Genomic DNA, 26,781 nt, shown 5'->3' with positions numbered 1-26,781 from the left:
CCTGTGCAACTAATTTGTTTTAATCTATGCATACTAATACTTGGTTATGTTTACTTCAGCCACTCAGAAATTCAGAATAAATTTTTAACCCCATAGTTTATCATAAGAATTAGGGGAAACTGAAGGTCTTTCTGTCTATCTCTCTCTCTCCATCTGTTTTAGGAAATTACCAAGCTGCTGCCTTTCCATAGGATTTTTTTGGATCGACTAGAAGAGAATGAAGCCATAGACCAGGACCTGCAGGCTTACATCCTGCACCGGATACACAGCAGCTCAGAGATCCAGAATAACATTTCACTTAATGGCAAAATGGACAATACTACATTTGGCAAACTCAGTTCTCATCTCAAGACCCTCAGTCAAGGGTCCTATTTATACCTGAAACTCACATTTGACCTCATAGAGAAAGGCTATCTAGTGTTAAAGAGTTCTAGCTACAAAGTAGTTCCTGTTTCGCTCTCTGAGGTTTATTTGCTCCAGTGCAATATGAAGTTCCCAACCCAGTCTTCCTTTGACCGGGTGATGCCTCTCCTGAATGTTGCAGTGGCCTCTCTCCACCCACTGACTGATGAACATATCTTCCAGGCCATCAATGCTGGTAGCATTGAAGGCACACTAGAATGGGAGGACTTTCAGCAGAGAATGGAGAACCTCTCCATGTTTCTAATCAAGCGCAGAGACATGACTCGTATGTTTGTACATCCTTCTTTTCGAGAATGGCTTATCTGGAGAGAAGAAGGAGAGAAAACCAAATTTCTCTGTGATCCCAGGTAAGCCATAGATCTGTAATAAGCAATTCTGAGCCTATTTTGTTTTTAACTGCAGGGAGCATGGGTATTGAAAGCAATGAGAAGTGTTCTCCATTGAACATTTCACATAAAGGAAGTATCTCTGTTTCTTCTCAAGACAAGGTTGTAGTGAGATTAACTAATTTATTTTCTCACATTGTTATTTCCTTGAGATTCAAAATCTGCATAGAAATGTAGAATGCTCCTGTACATTCCTGTATTTTTCCTAAATAATATTCTGGGTTCACACTGGTGATCCCAGGCTATAATTAATTTAGCCATTTAACAGACTTCTTCAGTGTTCTTCAGTTATGAAGAAAGAATTGATATATTATCCATCTCTTTGACTTAGAGCAGAATCACTTTAAAACTGCGATTGCCCTTTTAAAAGCCATACCATTGTTAAAAGTCACCAATGACTAATCCCATTAAAGGCCAGCCAGTGCTAAGATTTACACTGGGAAATTGAAGCTTAAATCTCATAGCTGAAAAAGACTGGTGACCAACTGAAGAGATCAGTTGGTCTAGCCACTTTACCTTTAGATAAATAAGGTGCCATTCCCATTTTACTATAAAAGGCCTTAAAAATTCTGAATCACTTGTCCAACATAAGTTAATAGGTGGGAGAAAGGAGGAGGGACTAGAAGAGGGGTGGCAAATACATGGTATGTACCACCACTCCCCTGTCCTTCAGCCATGGCAGACAGCACTGATTCACCCCAGCACTCTTTCCTGATGGACTTGACCCTGACTTAAAAATCTTCCTCAGCTCAACAAACCAGACTAAATATGAAGCTGTTTCCCATTCTCTTGGGTAGAACCAGATCTCTGTCTTCCTAGGGGTGTGTTCTTTCTACTTCTCCACATTACCTTTTTCAAAGAATTATTCCTTTAATTAAGTTGGTGTTTTCAAAAGCAGGTCTACTGATTTCCTGGAAACAAAGACACCAACAACATAGGTGGCAAATGCAGAGTTTATTCTGGCTCAAAAAGACCGGCCAAATTTGACTATGAGGTTTTATTACTCTCTTGGCTTGTTCATCACCCAGCCTTATTAGAGACAACTGCTTGTGGGCATGCTGCTCCGCCCACTTCAGGCTGATTCATTAGAAAATTAGTTCCAGACTCTGATGACGATATCAAGCCAGACAGTAGATTTCCTGGTATTTACCCTCAAAGGGAAACTTAAAGAAACAAACTAGTGGAAAGAACATGAACTTTTGAGTCAGATTACCTGCTTAGAAATCTTACCTCTTCTAGTAACTGTGACCTTTGGGAAGTTACATGTTTCTGATAGAGTTTTCTTACTTACATAAAAGGGATAATAATTCCTAAAGTTGTTGAGAATTAAGTGAGGTCATGTAGTAAGTATAATGCCTAGAATAGTACATAGTACATACAGGGTGTTTAGGAATGTCTTTTTTCCTTCCTTCTCTTTGCAGTAAATGGACCCGTCAGGTTCACTTTAATGCAATCCTATGATTAATTGGATAGGTAGCAACAGTCTTCTACTATTAGCATTTTGGGGCACAAGCTTTAAACAAACAAACAAAAATTGTATGACATTCCCAAGAGGATTTTATTATAAACCCCACAAGTACTGCCACTGATGCTTAACACATAAGAGTTAGCAACCACATATTTAAGAAAAAGAAACCTATCTAGAATTGGTCTCTTTAACTTATAAACACTTTGAAATCAGTTTCCAGGGAAACTTTGCTAGCTGATCTGCTCTTTCATTCTGAAACATTTCAGAGAATTGAAAGCTGAGGTTCACAGTAGCCAGACTACCACAGAATTAGCAGTGTCCTTATAACAAATGAAACCTTCAGGGGCTCCCAAAGGAAAAAATGTGGTATTTATGTAGCCATATCATGGTTTTACAGTCTTCTCAACATTGTTTATTAACTAGGAGCATTTCGGCAACAGGCTGATACACTGAGACAAGAAAAGCAAACACTTCTAACTTTAAATGCTGTGTATAGGCACACCTCAGAGATATTGCAGGCTCCGTTTCAGACCACCACAATAAAGCAAGTCATAATCTTTCCGTGGGTGAAGAGTCTTTCCTTTAATTTGTTAAAAAATGCAGCATCAGTGGAGCTCAGTAACATGAAACACAATAAAACGAGGTGTACCTGTAGTCTGTTGCCTGGTTATTGAATAACGCTCAGGGCTGCTAAGGGATCATCATATATCACTTAATGGCAGAGAATAAAATAGTAGGACCAAGAGTTATCATAAAAGCTTCCTTACATTTCATTTCAGTTGGAATTCAGTCTTCTACCCAGCACTGTCTGGCACCAGCTTTGTTACTAAAGTATTGATCTCAGAGTTTGAGGCCCCCTGGGTCAATGAGATGGAAATTCACTAAGAATTTAATGCTATTGGCAAAGCCCAAGGTGGCCTTTCAAAGAAACTGGCTGTAATTGCTTTCCATTTCAGGCAAGTCTGATTAGTAGGGCTCTCTCCAAGCAGGGTTTGTCTTTGTGACCTTCTGCTTCTACTTCCTGTACATATTTCCCCCTCTGTTCTCTGCCTTCTTTCCAGTTTCTCTCTGTAGCATCTAATGTATCTCAGTAGACCAGGGGAGACCAACTTGATGCCTCTAAAATTACACTAGATAAGCCAGTGCCTAACATCCATATCTCTGTGTAAGAAGAACTTTCAGAAGCAAGGGAACATCTCTGTCTCCTAGTCCATTTTCCTGGACTTTCAGCACTCACTTGTTCACCCTGAACTTGTTGACCTTATTAGGGCATTAGACACAGATAAGAATATTCCACTGAAGCCAAAAGTAGTTGATCTTCATCAGAAATAGGCCACCCGGAGAGCTGCTTCTGCTAAACTGAAGAGTCAGTAATCTGAGGATGGTGCTGGAAAGAGGAAATAGCAGAGACAGAAGTCAGTGTTGCAGTTGAGACAGTTTCTTCATTTTAAGTATCAGACTTTCTATTGTTCCAGAATCAGGGCAGAGAATTGATGCCCCAGAGAAATTACCTAATGTTGCATAGACATACAACTGTCACAGAGAGAGATGAGTTAAAGATGTCTTTTCTTGGCTTGTTAACAAGGTGTAGGGTATTTGTATGTGTGTGTTTATATGTGTTTACCAAACTAAGTAAAGTAGCACTCAAAAATCTTTTATTCAAAACTTGTAAGATTTTGGATTTGCATTCTACATAAAAGTATACCCTTTGAATCCCTCACAAACCTGAGACTTCACCACATTATTCTGCTTTTTATTTCCCACTATTCATCACTGTCATACTCTGAAATTAATCTGTCCTATAATTTTATTCCCTTAGGCACTGAGATATCAGATTAACTCACTAATCTAATAAACTAATCTCTGCTATTATGCTAATAAGAGGGAAGTAGAAAACCCATTTGAAGCAACTTATGCATTTTAAGTAAGGCTTTTAAGAGAAGTCACCAGCCTTATGCCTAACCTACTAGTGACTTTGCTAGGTAAAATTTTAGGCTGATAGAGTAGACAGTTGGGACCTCCAGCCTAGTGGTACTGTCTAGTTTTTAAAGCCTTGTGGTACGGCTTAATATTTCTCCATAGCTTTAGACTATCCCTGAATGAATCCCCACTCTATTTTTCTGTTTCCTTTCCTCACTATCTCTATTTTCATAGTATCTGGTCTCACCTTCCCTAGGAACAGCTTGCAGATCAACATATATGTATAAATGGGAATATATATGTAAGATTTTAATACAGAGATTAGAAGGCCCAGCTGCCTTATTTTCTCTTTAATTCTCGCTGCCTTTTTTTTTTTTTTTTAACTGTTTGAATAAAACACATAAAGCTTGTTGTGAACATTTTTTAATGAGTACCAAGCTGCTACAACCTGAGATTGTTATTTGGAAGCCTAGTTTGGGGGTGTCCTGATTTCCTCAAACTAAGAGAAGCAACTTTTATGGTGGGTGAAAAAAGGAAAAGGCTACACAAATCCTGTTTATACCTATGAGGATAGTTGAGTACTTACTTGATTCTTTGTGAACAGAGTTGATATAATAAGTGGTCTATTGAGATTTTTTTCTAATTATTTGGGCCCTGTTAGTCAGTGAATTATACATTGGAGACCTGGTGCTTCAGATCCATGCCACAAAGCAGAGTGTCAGAGAAGAAGCAGCTTATCTAAGGAAAAAAGAGGGCAATCTTCCTATAAAGGAAAACTCTGTGCCAGGACCTGGACAGTCTGGCTTTTTGTAGAATACGTAGGTCTGAAATGACCACAAAATGGTGAATTGCAGGGTTATGGTGATTTTGTTTGTTTGGTGTTTTTTATTCCAAACATGAGCCTCTAGGCCAGATGACACTTAACCTTCCCCCACTGAAGCACAAACCCTCAAGTTAGACCATGGGTTCTGCTTTCTAAAAGCATTAGGAAAGAATTCAGCAAAGTGATGGGTCATGGGAAGAAAAAAGGAACTCCAGGAACTAAATCAACCCTTAGGAGGTTTGGAAGAGTTAAGGCAAAGAGAAGGGAAGTATACCAAACATCCCTTACTAGCACTTAACCATTAGTAGATGATCTTACCTGCTGAAAATATTAACTGTCTGATCTCTGTATTGGGTTTAGATTTGCTTCATTTCTAATTCTTTTCTACCACTAAGGAGAAATCACTATTCAAATGTCATGATTTGGATGTGTGGTTTCCAATTGAGATTTCATTAATCTGTAATATTATTGGGGATTTGTCTAATTTAACAATAAATATTTTTTCTTATTAGCTATGTTTCTAACTCCCTATTGGCATCAAGAGTAAATTTAAGAGTATTACTCTAGTGGCCATAGTTGTGGTTTTATGATATAATGCAAGGGGAGAATTACATTAAATCTAATGTATATATTGGAGTGTGTCCAGTTTGCCAATGTTCTTCTACTTTACAAATTTTTCTCTCAGCATAAATCATGGGACCTACATCTATTAGTCAAATAGGCAAATGTTCCCACCTTTAAAACTCTCATATCTTTGAAGATGGACAGCAATAACATTTTTTTCCTTTTTCAAACCCAAAATTAAATTTGGAAGAAGCTGGTTATCAGAATTCTTCCCCAGCACATTTAAAACTGAGAATTACTTATTCTTATTGTCAAAGAAACTCATGTGAAGTTTGCTAATTAATAACTATACAGAGAAATAATTCTGCTTATAAGATGGAGAAAGAACATCATTTTAAGATTTGGCAGGCATGTAAGAGAGTGAACTAACAAAAACATAGAAAGAACTTGTACTCTCCTATATTGGTTGATTTTGCTACAAGAAAGTGATAGTGCTTATATGTTTAAAAATATATTTAAGTTAAATGGATATGGATATAGTTATACATGTATACAAGGTGGGACAAAAGTAGGCTTACAATTGTGGGTACATGAAACCCAGAGTTTATTCTTGTATAATTATTTATTTATTGTATTATTTTCCATGCAAACAACTATAAACCTACTTTTGCCCCACCGTGTGTGTGTGTGTGTGTGTGTGTGTGTGTGTGTGTGTGTGTGTGTTTATAGCAAATACTGGTTAAAACAACTTCACCTAAAAATCTGAAAATGGGGAGAAGTAGAGCAGGTGGTTAAGGGAAATTTTGGGTACAGTAGCGCCCAACCCCCTTATCCATGTGGGATATGTTCCAAGACCCCCAATGGATGCTTGAAACTGAATAGTAACCAAACCCTATACATACTATGTTTTTTTTCCTATTCATACACACCTATAAAAAAATTTAACATAAATTAGGCAAAATAAGAGATTAACAACAACAATAATAAAATAGAACAATTATAGCAATATACTACAATAAAAATTATGTGAGAGAGTCTATTTTTGTGTGTGTGGTAACCCATATGACTACTAAGTGACTAACAAGCAAGTACTGTACACAGTGTAGATACTATGGACCATGGGATTATTTACTTGTTGGGCAGGATAGAGCAAGAGGGCATGAGATTTCATCATGCTACTCAGAACAGCATGCAATTTAAATTTATGAATTGTTTATTTCTGGAATTTTCCATTTAATATTTTCAGAATGGTTGACCATGGATAACTAAAACCACGAAAAGTAAAAACCTTGGATAAAAGGGGGCTTCTGTACTGAGAGTTCAGAAATAGAGGCTAATTTATCCTGTTAAGGAGTCTCTGAAGCAACACTGGCTGAATGAAAAGGTGGGAACCCCACAGGCTTTCCTAGGTTGTCAAACTAAGATTAATGGCACAGTAATCAGGAGTATCGCCAGCTTAATGGGATATGACAGCACACTGTCTTTTTTGTGAGTAGAGCAACTTACTCTGCTGTCTCTACAGACTTTCAGAAGCAGATAGATCTCCACATTTGGTAAAATCAACTCTAATAGTCTTCTATTCTCTCTACCGCAAGAACCCATGGCTGTGAGACATGTATTCACTGTAGCATATCTAGTTGATGCTACCACCCAAATTTTACTTTTAAGTATCCACTTATTTCCATCTCTACTTACCATACCCTAGGCTCTCACGTGGACTACTTATCCTCCTAATTGGCCTCCCCTTCAATCCATTTCACCAAAAGCCAAAGTGATTTTTAAAAACGCAAATCAGACCATGTAACCTCTTCCTGAAATCCTTCAATGGTTTTTTGTTGTGATTATAATAAAATTAAAGACAGATTTTTCAAAGCTCTGTATTACAAAGATAGCTTCTGCCTACCTCTCTAAATTGAGCTAGTTTATACACAATTTCCTGGTCATAACCGGTCATCTGCCAGTTCCTTGAACTTGCTGAACTCCTTCCCACCTCTAGGCCTTTGCACTTAACAATTCCCTCCATCTGGAGCTCACTTTCTCTCACTCATCACATGGCAAGATCTCATGCTTCCTTCAGATCTCAGCTTAATGCCACCTCTTCAGAGAGACTTCCGCTTGTCACCATATCTAAGTAAGTTTCTCCTGGTTTTCTTTATCATAGCAACCTTTTTACTTTCTACACTAATCCCAATCTCTCATTAATTTACTGTATGTGAATACTCCTTTCTTGTTTACTCTCCCCTCTAGAATGTCAGTGAGCTCAAATGAGAACAAAAATGTTTTCTAGCATGCTCACCTTGGTGTTCCTAATGATTAATAGAGTGCCTGGCACACAGTGAGCACTCAGTAAATATTTTTTTAATAATGAATTAGTGGACAAAAAAATGGTAAGTGGTACTAATATTAAGCTTGCAACTGAAAATATTTGAGAAACTCTTCTCACAGTTCAAAAGACTGTCTTTTGTTCACTCTGTGACCATGTGTCAGGAATGAGCGAAGACAGGCATTTCAACAAGCATTCAGTGAACATTTATTACATAATATATTCAAGGTTCTGTGTTAAGCACTGAAGGGGATACAAATATGAATAAAATAGATCTGTCTACCAGGACTTACAGCTTAGTGGTTTTAACAGACACATTTATAACTATAATTCAAGGCAGAGCGCTGTACTAGTGGTATAAACAAAGAGCTTAGGTACATGGAGGAGGAAGAGCGACGTGATAAATCCTGTGCCTACTGCTGACGTTTCAAACAGCGACAGTTTGGTGGAGTCATAGCTCTTCTGCCTCGTGAAGCCCTGCCGACTGCTTAAAGACTCCATTGTCAGAGGAGAGGCGTCTGTTTTCCTAAGGCCAGTGGTGCACTAATGAACTAAAGGACAATTGGAAACTGGGGCAAAGTGGGAGAAAGCAGTAAATCTCTCCAAAGTCTATGTTTAAAAAGAAGAATGCTGCTCTGCTCATTTCTACAAAGGTAGATCTTGGGCATACTTTACTTAGTCTGCTACATCTAGTTCATCAGGCTCTTTAATTCCCACATTGAAAAAGAAACAGTAAGACAAGCTGACTAGAAATGTATTTTATATTTAGGATCCATGAGAAATCCATGAGAAGAACATACCAAAGCAGTTTCTAACTGATAAGCTAAAGAGGAAGGAAAGAAGTGTGGGTGTTATTTGCTGAGATTTGATAGCATCAAGCAGACTGTAAGGCAGCAATCACCAAAGTTTAAGTGCAGGCAGATTTTTTTAAGTGAGAGGTGAAAAAGATAAGGATTGTCAATCTATTCTCAATATTTGAGTCATAGTCACACTCATTTCACAGTTGAACAATGGCAACAGAGATGCCCACAGATTCAAAGCTGAGTTGGGTAGTGAATTGGAAAGTGGACCTAGAAGTCCTCATGTTGCTCTTCCTGGAACACATCTGCTTAGCATTTATTCATTTATGGAACATTTATTGAACTTCTACAACAAGGACTGTGCTATACCCTAGAGAAACTTAGGTGAATAAGACATCCCCAGCATTAAAGCCTTGCCCTTTAAAGGGAGGTCAGGCACATAGCAACCAACAATAGGGCCATAGTGCAAGTGTGAGATGCAAAGTGCCTTTGGGGAATTGAAAGAAGTTGTGATGGTCTGAAAGACTGATAGGAATGTGGCTAGGAAAAAAAGCCTTGAAAACCATATTTAAGACCTTAACATTTTATTCTGTAGATAATAAGGAATCTCTATAATTTTGAGGAGGAGGAGACAATGATCAGATAACTCTGATGATGTGAAAAACAGCTCTGACAAGTGGTATATGGCCCTATTTGTCTAGGTGAGAAATACCACGACCTGTAATGTAAGAATAGAGAGCCTGGTATGCATGTGAGAGACATTTTGGAGATACTCAACAGCACTTGGTGTGTATGAGTGTGTGGAAGGTAAGGGTGGAGGGATTAAAAGTGACTTAAACACTTACCCTGAGCAGTGTAACATAGTTAAGCTACTGACGGACAGAGCATTCTGAATGGAGGAGGGGTCCTAGCATGAGCAACAGCAGGAGAAAGAACAGGCTATGGGGAGAAGGTGAGTCCTATGTTGGGCATGTTTATAATGAATTACCTCCAAGAGAAGATGCACAAATATATTTAAACATGTGACTTTGGAAAATAGAAAAAGGGAAAACTCAGACACAGAGTTATGGATTTGGGAATTATCAGTGAAAAACTAACAGTAGAAGTCATAGGACTAAACAAGATCACTCAAGTAAAGAGTATAAAGCAGGAAGTTTAGAAGCATGATAACAATATATTTAATACTAGAATAAAGTGATGAACCAAATAATAATTTACAAGAGTAATATTAGAGTTAGAAGGAGAAACAAGAAACAGTAAGGTTGTAGAAGTCAAAGGAGATTTTTCTGGGCCAAGTTTGAAGCAATATAATTTCTGCCTGTATTCCATTAGCCAGAACTCAATCACATTACCCTCTTGAATGTGAATGCAAGATCCCTGGCAAAGTAGCCACTTCACCACAGCTCTTGACTGTGCAAAGGAGCACAAATCTTTTGTAGGCAGCTACCTATCTCTGCCCCATAATGCTGGTCTCACTGGGTCTCCCTAAGTAATTCTCCACATTTACCTCTATAACAAAGACATTTTACAGCAGCAAACATTATTTCAGTCCAAATTATGAGATAAATAAGATAGGCTTTAGATTGCAAGCAGTTTCTTGCCAGCTGGCTATGACTATTCCACTTTATTACATCTGAGCACCACACAGGAATATCAGAACACTTCGGTGTTATTTCTCTGAAACACCAAAGTGTTGTATGTCAAGTTTGTCATTCCAAGAGCTAATGAAATCTATGTGACTACACATTAGTGACTGTGACTAGAACAATGGAGAAAACATTCATGCTAGAAATATTTGATTCCATCTGTTAGCATGTTTCAGTGCTACAAATAGAAACTTTAAGGCTAGCTATCTCCCTGCGGGGCGGGGGGGGGGGGGATGGTACTAAGTGAAAATCTATTAGAAAAACAAATATAGTGCCATTATATGTTTTGTATAAAACAAGTTATTCAACTTCCAAACTGTTAAATGTGCGGTGGTGGAGGGAGGGTGATTCTTGCTTTAGAAAAGGTTTTTTTCTTCTAAGAGACCTCATTGCTCTCAACTTTCGAGGTCTAGGGAAATAGGGTTATCATGCAAGGATAGCTCCTCACTGCCTTGTAATCCACAGTTGTCCAAGGGTGAGTATCACTTGTCTCCAATAATCCATATGGAGGTGCTGAAAATGAGAATGGAGGTAGGATCGACCCTCTACTATTCTGGATACTCCCTTCTCTGCCTTTTGTCAGAGCATGTATATATCCAGGACAGGGGACCAGGGACAATGCTGGGGAAGAATCTTCAACTCTGACCTAAGGCTAGAGGGAGAAAATAGAAAGAAACAAAATCACAGGCTAAAAGAAAACCAATTAAGAAGCTACTGGTGATCTTAGAGAATAGTAAGGCTAGGAGTCAAAAGGAAGTGAGTTCAGGAGTAAGAAAGTGATAAGAAAAATACACATAAATATAGACAAATGTAGTGTAACACATTCAGACCACAGGTTAGCCAGTGGCACCATATTTTATTAGAACAGTAGGGCACAAATGGAAATGCCAGCATATATTGTAAATTGCTTTTACCCTTTGTTTCCTGAACACCATAAGCTTTGAGTTCAGTGAACTGATCAGAGTCATTCTCTTATGAGTAATGTAATTTGATTATATCTAAAAAGAAAATAATTACAGTGTCTCCTTCATCTTTCTCTTGGCCTATATTGCTTGTTGTTTCTCCAGTGTGCCTGATGAGCAACAACAAAGCAAGCACTATTATCTGTAGCTAGCTGAAATGTATACTAGAGAAATGCAAATGTCTTACCAGGATTTCTTAGTTATGGTAGTAAAATGAAGGTACTAGGGCAAAGTCAATTTTGTGTCTAACTGAAATTTCATTTTCTTGTCAGACATGAACTTTTTTCCCCCTTAATTCTGATAAGCATGGATTTTCATTAATTACCTAAAGCATAGGTGGTGGGTCAGAGGCCTGTATTCAGGAGTTCTAGTCACTATGTACAGCTATGGATGAGTTATTTAAAGTAATAATTCTTACACCAGGGAGGCTACTGATGGTTCCATGAAGGCTATCCTTGTCTGAGATATTCTCTCATTTAAATAACTTCCCTGCAATTGTGGTTCATCTTACCAATCAGGTAACCACTAGAATTCAGAAATTCTGTGAAGCTCAAGATTAGAACGTGGTAAAATTATTTTTTAATCTTATTGGAATGAAATCTCTATGAGATGATTCCCGTAAGATGGGAACTCTCCCACCCCCTGTTCTTTACTGAAACTTAACAAAAACAAAAACCAAGAAATAAAGAACATGTTTGCTTTTTAGGCTTCAGTGTGATATATCTCAAATATTAAACCTGGCAGAGTAGCCAGTGTTCAATATGAAAGAATATCGTCCAGTAGACATTTGGGCTTCCTCTCAAGGAAGTGTTACCAACAAAAATTCACTTGCTACTTTTTCCTTCTGTTGGATTAATTCACTGGATTTGAAATTGAAATTGGGTTCATTTCCCTTTTCTATGACACTTCAAATGAAAGGAATAGAAGAATTGTGTTACCAGTGGCATTAGGACTCTGCTGGCCACTAACCTGGTGGGGAGAAGAGAGTTACTTAAAGTAATACAGTTCCACAGAGAGTTCTGTGTCCACAGAGCTAGAGCCAGTGTGGTGAGAAGGCACATCCCAAAGGCGATCGCATGTCCTTTCTTTAATGCCCAGTTTTCTTTTGCTTCCAAAAAATTTTATGGGGAATTTTTATATGCAGTATGCTGTGCTAGGTGCTTTGAAGAACATAAATCACTCAGAATTCCTGTCATAAATGTAAACAGAAACACACATAACCCTCGATATATACACTTGCATACACACATACCTATCCATACATACATTCATACTTTAAGGAGTATTTCATTAGGATGCTTTGAGCTAGAAGAAATAGAAAATTCTAACTCGAATGGATTAAATAATAAATTTTTAGATACTTCATATAACAAGAAATCCAAAATTAGGGCAGCTCCTAATGCTGTACAGTCAGGACTCAGGTGCTATATTTCTGCAATTCTCTTAGCTTAATTCTTCATTTGGCTTTGTCTTAGGGTAGCTGCCACATGACCACAAGAGGGCCACAATAGTTCTGGACTATAGGGGCAGGTAACACAACATGCAGAGGCAGAAAAGGGGTTTTCTCTTTCATAACAGAGTGGGAATCTGTTCATAAGAAGATCGGGAGGAATGGATGCCATCAGGAAACCTACAGTCTAGTAGAGGAGAGAGCATGTGGAAGTGTGGTAGATACTGTATAAGACATATAGAGTATATATAATGGTCATTCCAAAGAAAAACTACTCCTTTTCCTCCACTGGAAGGAAAGGGAAGATAGCTGCTGACCAGAGAATACTTCACTTGGGGAAGAGGTTGTTAATCCAGTTTGAATTTGAGATACTCTGGGACCTCCAGGTGCAGAAATCCAATAGACAGTTGGATGTATACTGATCTAAGGCTGAGAAGTCTAACTAGAGAAAAAGATACAGGATGCAGGTGGTGGTGAAGGCTCTGATGATGGATGAGCTAATTAGAGGACAGACCAGGACCAAAAATGAGATCCTGAGGAATACTGACATTTAAAGCATGGGTGAAATAAAGTAGTTGACAGAGACAAAAAATAAAAATGAAAATCTTTTCATGCCATCTGTGTGTGGGATGGGTGTAAGCTAACTAGAAGTGACATTTTGTGATATTCACACGTGTGATTTGGGTAAAGGACTGGTAAAAGCTACGAACTTTTCAATACTCATTCTTTGCCCAGTTGCAAGTGTCCCTTCCCTAAGAAACTGGTTGAATGAGACAGAATCTTGGAGGTTTGGCTAGACCTGAACAGTCCTCCACCCAAAGCAGAATTTGTGCATTAACATTTCTAAAATGAGTCTCTTTTTCTTTGCAGGAGTGGTCACACATTACTTGCCTTTTGGTTTTCCCGCCAAGAGGGAAAACTAAACCGACAGCAGACTATTGAACTGGGACATCACATCCTCAAAGCACACATTTTTAAGGTAACTAGAGAAGTTAGAGGCTTTTTTCTTTCCATCTCCAGCAGGCTTTCCTTAACAGTGTTTTTAAGCTACTGTTATTTCTGTGAAGTCCTTGCTTTCTGAAATTATTTTGTTGCAAAGCCAGTCCATGTCCTGAAAAGTATGGCTGTTCCTCCCTAGGCATTTGGAAAGAAAACCTCATTTGTCAACCCATTTTAATGGACTGCTAGGCTTTCCAGGAAATGTACGTGCATTATCATTTAGATGAGAAGCATATAGATGTATATTCAATATATGACCTACGATCTCCTGAGGACAGTCATGTTGTAGCAGTTAGTTGCAGATTTTCACAGTATCTAAAAAAAATCACTGAGAGCGAGCACTCTTTCAATTTTCTTATAAATCTTAAAAAAAAAAATTTTTTTTTTGTATTTTATTGATTTGAGAGAGAAAAACATCAACCTACTGTTCCACTTATTAAGGCATTCATTGGTTGATTCTTGTATGTGCCTTGACCAAGGATTGAACCTGCAACCTTGGCATATCAGGACAACACTCTAACCAACTAAACTACCCGACCAGGGCCTCATAATTCTTTTAGTGAAGATTTTAATACTTCTAGTGTTGTGATGTTCAAAGCATCTGGAACCATTCTCTCTTCAAATTATAACCCCAATTTTTCTCCCAGTAGTTTCAAAACTTTTAAGTACTCTATAGCATCAGCTCCCATCTCTCAACATTCACAAGGCTGGAATGGAGGACCCAGAGGAGGGCACATCATTCACTGTTTGTGCACAAATGCATTTGTTTCCTCAGCGCTTACTGAGGCATTGTCCTAGGTACTAGTGCTGCAAAAACAATAAAGATGCAGACCCTAATCTCAAGGAATTTTTAGTTTTGATACCAGTATAGGGTAAAAACACAAAGGTCAAGGAAGAAATATTCTGATTTTTCTAGCCCACAGTTTGCTGGAAGTCTGCTACTTCCCATCCTTACAGTCTCTTCAGACTGCTTTTCCTGGCTCAGGGTTGAAAGATACAGGTATCTTAAACAGTTCTCTGGGTTGGACTTCCTCCAGGAGATACTGTTAAAGATAAATTAGTTCTCTTCAGAGAGAAAGATGGCAGGAAGGACAATTCAAAGAGCCTGGCAAATCTTCCCCGTATGTAAGCACACAGCCAGAGAAGCCTGTTCATCAGATAGACAGATGTGAACCCACAGTGACGGGTCCTTTATTTGAATCATAATTTTCTTCTCTGAAAAATCACTGTACTAAAAAAAAATTATCTCACCCAATGATAAGTGGGAGCAGAGTGGGACTAAAATAGCAGGCAAGGTGGCTCCTTCCTGTTTCAAATGGGCCAAAAAGTATCTGCTACTTTGAGAAATTCTGAGATAATTATCCTTCAGTTAGATAGGAAATTTAACTTTTAAGCATCACCACTTTGAACTCTTAAGCTTTTAGCATCACTGTCTGCCTAGGATCAGATGCAAAGCAATTTATGCTTGTCTTTTCTGAACCATAAAATGAACACCACATTAACAGGTAAATGACCCACTGTGACTGTATCCAGTGCATGGAGACCTACATTTTAACCATACACCCATCATTGACATAGTTTTATCTTACGTTGCTACAGACAACATGGTTGCCTAAGATAAGAGTGGCTCCCTGTGTGATTCAGGCCATAAATACTTGGGTGTACAGCATAGGTGCTGACATGACTGCAAGTAGAAGAATGTAGACTTGGACTACGGTTTTCCTGATGCTACACTTTTAGGGTCTTTTAAATGCAGAGTTCTCCCTGGTGATAGGCTTTGGCTTCCCACAGACTGCTAGAATTCTCAGTGCCCATCAGCTGCAGGTCATGAAAAGGCAAAAATAGACTCTGTGCTTATACCCTGTACCACTTAGAACCTCTAATCAGCAGTGACATGTAGCCCAATTTATATTTGTTTCCAATTAATTTTAAATTTCCCTTATTTTATCTTTGTGAAAAAGTACATAGCATGTCATTAATCAGTCTAAAAATCGGAGGTTGTGGGTCTGTAATTCGGGAGATTAGGCTGGCTGTGGAGCCCTTTTCATTCTTTTTGCTTCTAACAACTTTATTCGGGTCTAATTTATATATCATAAAATTCACTCATTTTACTCACACAAGTCAGTGACAATTAGTATAAGTAGAGTTGTGTAACTATCACCACTGTTAGTACCTTTACCATAGAAATAATCTTTGTGCCCATTTGAAGGTACTCTACATGCTGCTTCTAGCTTCTGGCAACCCACCGATCTACTTTCTGTCTATAGATTTAACTTTTCTGGACATTTCATATAAATGGAATTATACAATATGTGGTCTTGTGTGTGGCTTCGTTCACTTAGCGTAATGTTCTCAGGGTTTATCCATGTTATAGCCTATATCAATACTTGATTAATTCTTACTGCCAAATAATCCATTTTGTTTATTCATTCACTAGTTGAACATCCAGGTTGTTTCTACTTTTTGGCTATTGTAAATAATGCTGCTATGAACATTAGTGTACAGATATTCCCCTTTTTAGTTTTCTTTAAATAAAATGAGCCGTTTTAAAGTGAACAACTCAGTGGCACTTGAGCACATTTACAGTGTCATTGTTCAGGTTTTTGTGTGGCTATGTCTTTACTTCTCGGATATATATCTAGAAGAGGAATTGCCAGTCTGTTTTTCAAAGTGGCTGTACTTTTTCACAATCTCACCGGCAATGCATGAGTGTTCCAGTTTTTTTAAACCTTTGCCAATACTTATTAGACATTGTCTTACCTTTTCTTGATATTAAGAAAATCGTATGCACTATGCCACAAAATATAATTTAGCCATATTAGTGGATATGATGTAGTTTCTTACTGTGATTTTAATTTGTATTTCCCTAATGACCAATGATATTAAGCACTTACAATTCTTTTATAATCCTCTCATTGCTATTTAAATTTTTTCTTTTTAATCTATGAAAAGAAAACAGGGTGTTTGTGCATTGTGGCCAGAGATATTTCAATCTAGTTTGTGATGCAGGGTGTTTCACTGGTTTGGGTCTATTCACTGGAAGGATTTTGGAATGCTCTTACATTAGCTCCCTAAATGCTGCCTTCTAAAATGTTCCTTGGATTGGTCAATCCTATAGCATTTCTTACCAGAACAGAACTATTGGCCAGGGGGAAAGTGCTGTAAGTAGACATCAAGAGCAGCGGTTGCCATCTTTCGGACCTCACGGACCACCAGTGATCCAAGGACCACCGGTTGGCGACTGCTGATCTAAAGGGTAGAAGATCCTTTGACATTAATCAAAAGGCATGGGTTCAAGTACAGAACCCATTTACCTTAAGCAGTCTCAGTTTTCTCATCTATAAAATGGTAAAAATATCTGTCAGGATTGTTATAAGGAGCATACATATAAAATATGTAAAGTACATAATAAAATGCAAATACATAATATATACTAGACATACACTGAGTGGCCAGATTATTATGATCTCTGAATGCATAATAATCTGGCCACTCAGTGTATATCGTATATAATAAAAGGCTAATAGGCAAATTGTCCCCTCGGCCAGGAGTTCGACCAGCAGGCAGGCCGGCCAACCGCCCATGTCCCCTCCCCCTGGCCAGGCTGGCCGGACCCTACCCATGCACGAATTCATGTACCGGGCCTCATACACACACACACACACACACACACACACACACACACGTATACTGAGTGGCCAGATTATTATGCGTTCAGATATCATAATAATCTGGCCACTCAGTGTATATCTAATACAAGGTTATATGACTCAAATTATTAATAAAAACCTCCTGACAATAAGACTTAATCATAAGCACAGATTTTATATGGTTATATCGCCCTTACACTTCAGAGGTTACTTAGCATCCTCTACAGCGGTGATTGGCAAATATGGCTTTGTACTTCATAGAGTCTCTATTGAAACCACTTTACTTTGCCATTGTAGCTCAAAAGCAGCCAGAGACAATACAGAAATGAATGGGTGGGTGTCATTGTGTTCTTATAAAACATGATTTATAAAAACTGGTGGAAGGCTGGATTTGGCCTTGGGCCATAGTTTGCCAGCCCCTTTTCTATAATGAAAGACATAATTTCCTTTGTTTACCAGGATCCTTTTATTACAACCAAACATGGCTGTGTGAGTGGTGGATAAGAAGGGTAATAATCCATTTGAGATATTTGGATATCTACTAGTGGGTTATTGGCAATATATTTATAAATAATTTGCCTAAAAGAAACTTATTAAATAACCCCCCAAGGTTAGTTTTTGCCATGATCTTAAGATACCTGAGCCATAGTTAAGAGCCCTAAGATGAGATTGCTCTTGCTTCTTCATGCTTTCTGTTTCTTCAGGAAGTATTCAAAAATACTGATCAAGTTTCCTACCAGCTAGTAAAGTGTTATAAATTTAGATTCTAACAAATATTTAAGAAAGGCACTCCATTACCATTCATCTCTGACAAAACGAGATCTCTTCTTGCCTGAGCAATAGTTATAGATACTAAAAAGACCTTTTTCTAGTTGTCTGAACCTCAAGGTCTCTTTAAGAATCCATCAGCTTAGAATTATGTGGGGTTTTTGCTACCTCCTGCCTGGTAAAGGGATCTGCCTGTCACCTTTGTCAACTTGAGTTTCACTAAACTGAACTCTTAGAAGCAAAGGGTCAACCCCACCAAGCAGAAGAAATCAGTAGACTAGCAAGTCCGTGGTACAAGTAAAACTTATACCACAAATCCTAGAATCTAGCTCTATATTTCAGACTCATTTCCTATGTATTTATTCCAGCCTCACTGGGACTGAGTGCTGCTTTGTGGTCTCTTTACTGGACTATTTAATTGAAGTTCATTTACCAACTCCTTTTCCCATTTTTTTCTCCTCTAGCTCTTAACCAAGTCAACTAACTAAACAGCCTGATTTATGAGTCACTGAAAAAATAAAGCAATCAAGTGTGACTTCTTTAACTACTCTCCTCCTCTCACCAGTAAATCAGTCTATATCATTATCAATTCTTACCTTTCTTTTTCTCATCTTAGGGGACAAGATGTCCCTGTTCCTATTTTTTTTATTATGAAATATATCAAACACATAAGAAAGCAGAGATAATTGAATAATCAAATGCTATACCATTTTTAAAGGTGTTAAGATTTGTCCATGTTTGCTTCAAGTCTTTTTCTTTATGTTTAAGAAACAAGTACAATAGAAGTCCCCTTTGTATCCTTCTCTTACCCCAATTCTCTCCCTTCTCAGAGATAATTTCTACCCTTGAGTTAATATGTGTTCTTCTCATCCATAATTTATACTTTCCCAACATAGATATATATTCATAAACTATATACAGAATTATTTCATGATTTTTAAACCTGGCATAAATAGTATCACAGTCATTATATAATTCTATGTATATTTGAGATTTATCAAGAGATTTAGATCAATGGTTTTCAACTTGTGTATACAGTAGTCCTCCTTTATCCAAAGGGGATACATTCCAAGACCCCCAGCGGAACTTCTTCATCAGTGAATGTAGCCTCTCCAGTAATTTTTATATTTTTTAGTCCAAACCTCCTCCTGAATTTGTGTAACCATCCCTTACTTGTGGTAAATGGCTAGATGTCACTTGTTTCAGGGGATGCCTTATGGAAGTTTTCATACAGGCTTCATGCTTTCTGGTGTAACTTGTTGCTGCCTATTCATGTTTTCCACCCACAAATTTAATGTCCTGTCTATCTTAACTAAGCACTTACACACACTGGGGTCATAACTTTTGCAGTTGATGATACAAAACTAGCACGATTTCATTTTCCTTGTTCACAATTTCACACAAAAAAGATTTGTCCTTACTGTAGAGATTAACAACTTCAGCATACATTTTGATTTTCTTAAGTCAAGAACTTTCATCTTTTCACTTAAAGGAAGCACTTTACAGCTTCTCTTTGATGTATTTGAATCACAAGCATCCCTACTCTTGTGCCTTGAGCCCATTATTAAGTAAAATAAGCGTTACTTGAACACAGGCACTGCAATACCACCACAGTCAATCTGATAACTGGCAGCTACTAACGTGACTGCTGGACAGGTAGTGCATACAGCGTGGATACATTGGGCAGAGGGATGATTCACATCCCAGCATGATGGAGCAGGACTACAAGATATCATCATGCTATTAAGAATGATGCACAATTTAAAACATGAATTGTTTATTTCTGGAATTTTCCATTTAATATTTTCAGACTGCAGTTGATGACAGGTAACTGAAAACAAAACCACGAATAAGGGGGGACTACTGTACATTAGATTCTCCTGGGGAACTTTAAGCACATACACATATTTCTGAGCCTTACTCCCAGAGACCATTATTCATTATTCTGGAGTATAACCCAGGCTTCTGTTTTTTAATTAATATGTTTTATTTCTTAGAGCAATTTTAGGTTTACAGAAAATACAGTTGGTTCTCATATACTCACTCCCCCAACCACATTTCCGCTATTATTAAAATCTTGCACTGGTGTGGGACATTTGTTATAGTTGATGAGCCTATATTGACATATTACCTAAAGTCCATAGTTTACATTAGGATTCATTGTGTGAGTTGTATAGTTCTATGGATTTTGCCAAATGTGTAATGTCATGTATCTACCGTTACAGTATCATACAGAATAGTTTCACCTACTCATAAATTCCAAAGCTATCAAAAGCACTCCTAGGTAACTCTGTAGAATTGGCAGGCACACCCAGTGGGGAACAGCTCTAATGAAGCCCAACTGTTCTGGGCTTCATTCTATCCTATATCTTTGGCCCAGCAATTCTTCTTCAACTTGTAGTCCTTCCATGTCTTCAAGGAGGATGTGTTTTAAATTTTGTACAGCTTTTCTAGTTGTCCTTAGCAGGAATGTTTGTCCAAATTACCTAGATCAACCATTACCAGAAGTGGAAATCCACCCAAGTTCCCCTGAGCAAAAATTACAACACAACGTTCTGGGAACATCCAGCTTTACTCTAGACAGCTTGGGCTTTCTCATTTAAAATTTACTTGGTGCCCTGAATGACTGAAACTATCCTGGATATCATGCAGAAAAAAAGGGTAATTTACATTCAAGGGTAATTTAAATTCAAGACTTGTAGGACCTAAGCAGAGGAGTGAGTTGCTACATCTTTCAGAGAAGCTAAATACACGTTGCTGATTTGAACATAAGTAGAAGAATGTGCATTTCAAGGCATAAAGCAAGCAGAAGTAGCTTAAGTTTTTAAAATGAATGCCTCCCCAGATCCAGTTATTAGATCTCAAACTTCATTGTTAATATCTTCCTGCCCTCAGGATTTCCTGCTTTAACTCCTCACTTGACCCAGATACTGGCAGAATGGTAAGATAACTGTGAAAGAGTCTTGCCCGAACAACAGAAAATTTAAAACACAAATTATTCTAACTTCCTTTTGGAGAAGCCCACGTGAAAGGGGCAAACATTAGTACATGCCATGGGAACTAGGCCAGCCATACAAGAGAAAATTTGTTGCTGATGGCAGTCAACCTATGTTGTTGTTTTCCTGAGGGTGAACAGACATGATCATTGCACTATGTATCAGGGTGAGGAATGCTAGCTACTGTAACAAACCTACAAAATCCCAATGATTTAACAAAGGTTTATTTCTCATTTACATTGCAATTCAGTACAGATCCTTGGACTGGCTTCTTCCACTTAGTAGTAAAATCTCCAAGGACCTCAGAATCCTCCATTCAAGAAGAACAATAGAAAGTGTGGCAAGGCCCTGGCGGGTATGGTTCAGTGGTTGAGCATCAACCCATGCACCAGGAGGTCATTGGTTCGATTCTCAGGCAGGGCACATGCCTGAGTTTCGGGCTTGATCCCCAGCATAAATTTGTGGGGGGCATGCAGGTGCAGCCAGTTAATGATGTTTCTCTGTCATCAGTGTTTCTATCTCTCCCTCTCCCTTCCTCTCTCTCTAAAATCAATTTTAAAATTTTTTTAAAGAAAAGGAAAGTGTGGAGAAATGCACAGGAAGTTTGGGTCCAAGCCTGGACATGATATATTACTTCTGCCCATATTTTATTAGCCAGAAATCAGACACATGCCCCACATGTCTGTAAAGGAGATTGGGAAATATCATTTTCCCAAATGCCCAGGAAGGAAATGAGATGGAGCTCAATGATCACATTGCATTGTCTGTGTCACAGTGTGTATTTTACTAACTTGAATTTAAGAGATTGATTCAAGAAGGCTAATAGAAAAGGTGTGTGTGTGTCAGGGGGGAATTATATCCAAATATAGCAGAAGAGAGAGGTATTGTGTAGATTTGTCACAAGAGACTGCTAAGATAGACACATTTTAACTTAGCTTATTCCAACAGAACCAGTCTTTGTCCGTATCAGTGGTTTTGCTGGGCACAGGCATTGTTAGGGTGAGACTCTCACTTATTAGTACCCCAAACCTAGAGGTTACTAACTTATTGCCAATGGTACTTTTTCGCTGGGCTAATGACTTGTCTCAATATTTCTTTTTCAGGGTTTGAGTAAAAAAGTTGGTGTGTCATCCTCCATCCTCCAAGGTCTCTGGATCTCCTACAGCACAGAAGGTCTGTCCATGGCATTGGCATCTTTAAGAAATCTCTACACTCCAAATATAAAGGTAAATGCATACAAGTTACGTAGATTAAAGAATTAACTGTGAAACATAGAATTAGGAGAACATTTAAGTGGCTGTTTAATTGAACTTTGACTTGCCTTAGACTGTCTCCTATTAGCCTTTTATTGATAACTAGAGGCCCAGTCCACAAATTCATGCACCAGTGGGGTTCCTCGGCCTGGCCTGCAGGATTGGGCCAAAACCAGCTCTCCAACATCCCCCAAGGGGTCCCAGATTGCAAGAGGGCGCAGGCAAGGCCAAGGGACCCCACTGGTGCACGATCAGGGCCGGGGAGGGACGTGGGAGGGCTCCAGGGCATGTCTGGCCCATCTCGCTCAGTCCTGATGGGCTGAACCCCAGCGGCAAACTAACCTACCGGTTGGAGTGTCTGCCTCCTAGTGGTCAGTGCACATCATAGCAACTGGTTGACCGGTCAACTGTCTGCCCCCTGGTGATCAGTGCACGTCATAGCAAGCAGTTAAGCAGCCTTAGCATATCATTAGCATATTATGCTTTGATTGGTTGAACGGACGACAGGACACTTAGCATATTAGGCTTTTATTATATAGCAGGGGTCCTCAAACTTTTTAAACAGGGGGCCAGTTCACTGTCCCTCAGACCGTTGGAGGGCCAGACTATAGTTTAAAAAAAACTATAAACAAATTCCTATGCACACTGCACATATCTTATTTTGAAGTAAAAAAACAAAACGGCAAAAACACCCGCATGTGGCCCGCGGGCTGTAGTTTGAGGACGCCTGTTATATAGGATATGTTTTTTTTAATATTGTATTTCAGAGAGGAAGGGAAAGGGAGAGAGAGAGATGGAAACATCAATGATGAGAGAGAATCACTGATTGGCTGCCTCCTACATGCCCCACACTGGGGACTGAGCCCGCAACCCGCATATATGGCCTGACCGGGAATCAAACTGTGACCTCCTGGCTCCTAGGTTGATGCTCAAACACTGAGTCGTGCCAGCCAAGGCAATAATATGTTTTAAATTGTTACATTTTATTCTGTGAATTAAAGAGCAAACTATTGACCTTATATAGTAGTTGACCCTGATTTATAGGATCAGGTCCTGCTGCTTTTAGGGAGTAAGTCAATCTCAGGTAGCTTTTGTTTTGGTAGGGGCTTTTCTGACCAACAGTTCAATGGTAGAGACTGTGTTCAGCACTACAGTACAGATGGCATTTTCTCTAGTGACTAAGTGGTTTATGTAAAGAGACATTTTACATCCCTTTCACAAGCAAGGTATTGAAAAAAAGGAACACATAACAATTATAAAACAAAGCAGTTCATTAAATGCTACTAGACACTATTATGGGGTCCCAGATGACTTAATAAAAGATGACTAAAAGGATGTGACTTATATTTTTTTGAGTGTTATTTTTATTTACTTATTTCTAGGTCAGCCGACTGCTGATTTTGGGAGGTGCCAACATTAATTATCGGACAGAAGTTTTAAATAATGCCCCAATTCTGTGTGTCCAGTCTCATCTTGGCTACACAGAAATGGTGGCCCTCCTCTTGGAGTTTGGAGCCAATGTGGATGTCTCTTCTGAAAGTGGCCTGACTCCTCTGGGCTATGCCGCAGCGGCGGGCTACCTGAGCATCGTTGTGCTGCTGTGCAAGAAACGGGCCAAGGTAATGGCTGCCTGGCTCTGCTGCTTCTCCTTTCTTCCCTTTATCTTTCCTCCTGCTGTAGTCATCCTTATCTCCTGTGTTACCTCATGAATCCAGGTGGAGCACATCAGACCCTGTTAGGGAGCAGATCAAAGGGAGGACGGGCTCCACAGACATCCCAGTGTTTGCACGCCAGCTCCACACTGCATCTGGACACGGTCCTAAACCATTTGAGGGGCACTTAGAAAATCTCATTAGCAGCAGCCACTAAAAGTCTGTACCTAACAACCAGGAAATTCTCTACTGAGCTCAGAGTAAGGAAGGAGAAGGTGGAGGAGCAGGGAGACTGCAGTGGGAAATCTGAACTGAATGGTGCCTGCAGCCTCAGCCTTTCATGTGTAAAGATAAGTTAACCATGGAGATAAGAACAGAGACCAGACTCCCTCTTCCTATCCTTGAAGGTCACCACCGGAGAGGTATGGGGAGAAGGTGGTTCTCTCTGGTTATCCTCAAACTGACCAGAGACACTCAGAATGTTTCTGTTAGTATATTTTAATTCTCTAAAAACCTTTCTAAAAAATGTGTTTGCTTTATAGTAACCCAAAAGCCACTGATGTAAAATAACTCAATTTCAAAATATTGGTGAAAAGTGCTGGCCTCAAAATGGAGGCCTCTGGGGAAATTGTAGCTTTGTGGTATTTTGTTTCAGTCATGAAAACAAACTGAGGATTTTGGTGGTTTTGCAATGAAATATAAGTAATATGAAATATAAGTATGACCTCATTCTGAGGTGTCCAGTGTTTTTACCAGTGAAGAGAATGGGACTCCTGAGACTCCCTTGGGAACTGGGACCTGGGACTCTCAGTGGAATCCCTGAGCCTCTGATGTTTACGGTGACACAGTAATGGGCCACCTCTAAAGTCCTGTTCAATAGAATGAACACCTCAAGAAATAGAATGATAATTGGGCCTTATTACTGTTGCTGTGAATTCACATTTTAATCTCACCTGGGTCTTTCCTGCTGCTCAGCTGTCATTTTACTCATCTCTCATTTTCCCCACAGTAGATGTATAAATCTTTTGTGTTCTTTTCAGTACCCTCTCAAACTTATTTTACCCTCCTACATTACTAAGATTGAGTTCCTCTCAATGTATATCTCAAAACTATGAATCCTTACCTACACTCCCCTTCATTTCTGCCTTAGGAAGGAACTGTTTCCTTCCCTTTCCAAAGCAGTGGCCTCCACCTATATTTTTTCTCTCAGTAAGTTGCTCATTCTCTCACATTGTATTTCATTCTTTTTCTACATTTATACTGCCTTTCCCCCAGTTTCTACAAACCTATGAATGTCTCCTCTAACTCAAAAGAGAAATTTTCCTTTCTCCTGCTAACCAGAAGCTCCCATCTCTTACCTTCTATATCTACCACACCTGTTCTAAGAGTCATCTGTACTTGCTACCTCTGTTCACTTAGTACTCCTTAACTACTTGGTGTGTGGCTTCCATGAGAGAAGGAGGAGACAAGTCATTAAAAATTATATACTTTGGGATCAAACACAACTTGTTCAAAGCCTGCATTTGCACTTACTTTCTGTGAGGGCTTGGAGAAGTCATTGAACCCCTCTCAGTCTCACTTGTTTTATCCAGAAAATAGGATAATTAAAAACAAGAAAGCCTTTTTTAAAAGAGATGAACTCTATCTGATTTAGTGCCTGATAAATAATAGTCTTTTAAAAAATAACACACTTGGACACAGACAATAATGTGGGTGAAGGCCTGGATGGGGTGGGGTTGGGGCAGGGTGGGGGGGGGAAGGAGAGACATGAGGGACATCTGTAATACTGTCAACAATTAAATAAACAAACAAACATATAAATAAATAAAACACAGTCTCCTGGCATTCAAATGTAGCCAATCTCTCAAAATCCACCAACAACTGCCAGTCACCAAATAAAGTAACTTTTTCTCATTTCTCACCCCTTAGTATTGATTATACTTCTCAGAACTTGTAATATGGTCCTAGTACCCTTCTTGCCTGTCTGGTTGCTCTTCTCTCTTCCTTCTCTTAATATAACTTTTCACTAAGATTTTTGTCCTCTCCTCATACTCCCTCCCATGGCTTCTGCATTAAGGAGATAATGAAGAATATTAGCCATTTATTTTGTAGAAAGTTCTTGAATTTTAGTTTGTCTGATATTTTCTCATCGTTAGAATATATTTTTGTCAATTATACCACCGAAGTGATACCATTAACTTCTGTTGCTTTGTTAAGGTAGTGTCTTCCAGGTTTCTCAGGTGTGAAGTTACTGTCTTCTCTTTTTAATTAAGAATTATATTTTAGGGAGACGCTTTGAGACTTGTTTCTCATGCTTTTGTCCACTAATTTTAGGATCCGTCAGTGATTTCTTACTGCAGTAATTATTGCTAAGGTGTTTGCCTAATGGTGATTTTTCTATTTCTCTCATTCCTTCAATATTTTTTATTGGAATTCTATTGTAAGGAAGAGCTGTTACTTCTCCCACATGTATTTATTCAATTATTTCTAGCATAGTGGGTTTCTAGATACTGATTTTATACTATGAACTATAATGGTTGCTATTATGATTTATTTTGTTGCTCAAATTAGCCCATATTTGACCATTGGAAGCTCTTTCAATATGAGTACTGTGTCCTTTCAAATCCCTAACCCATTCATTCATAAGACCCTCTCAATTTTGCAGTTTAAACTTCCCCTTTATGTACCCTTTCCTTAC

At 38.7% G+C, this 26,781-nt stretch overlaps 1 protein-coding gene across 7 annotated transcripts in view; it reads left to right on the top strand.

Moving 5' to 3' along the window:
- Positions 1-26,781, top strand: part of TANC2 (tetratricopeptide repeat, ankyrin repeat and coiled-coil containing 2) — a 281,058-nt gene that overhangs the window by 218,485 nt on the left and 35,792 nt on the right. For all 7 annotated transcript variants that reach the window (XM_079798830.1, XM_079798833.1, XM_079798832.1 and 4 more), the window contains 4 exons: positions 163-770; positions 13,636-13,744; positions 22,282-22,404; positions 23,814-24,050. In XM_079798830.1, coding sequence (XP_079654956.1) covers positions 163-770; positions 13,636-13,744; positions 22,282-22,404; positions 23,814-24,050 — 1,077 coding nt within the window. The remainder of the gene's footprint in view (positions 1-162; positions 771-13,635; positions 13,745-22,281; positions 22,405-23,813; positions 24,051-26,781) is intronic.

Source organism: Cnephaeus nilssonii, assembly GCF_951640355.1.
Source record: "Cnephaeus nilssonii genome assembly, chromosome: 19".
In the NCBI taxonomy this organism is placed as follows: Eukaryota; Metazoa; Chordata; class Mammalia; order Chiroptera; family Vespertilionidae; genus Cnephaeus; species Cnephaeus nilssonii.
The sequence above is the reverse complement of the archived record's forward strand: the minus strand, read 5'-3'. Positions and strand labels throughout refer to the sequence as shown.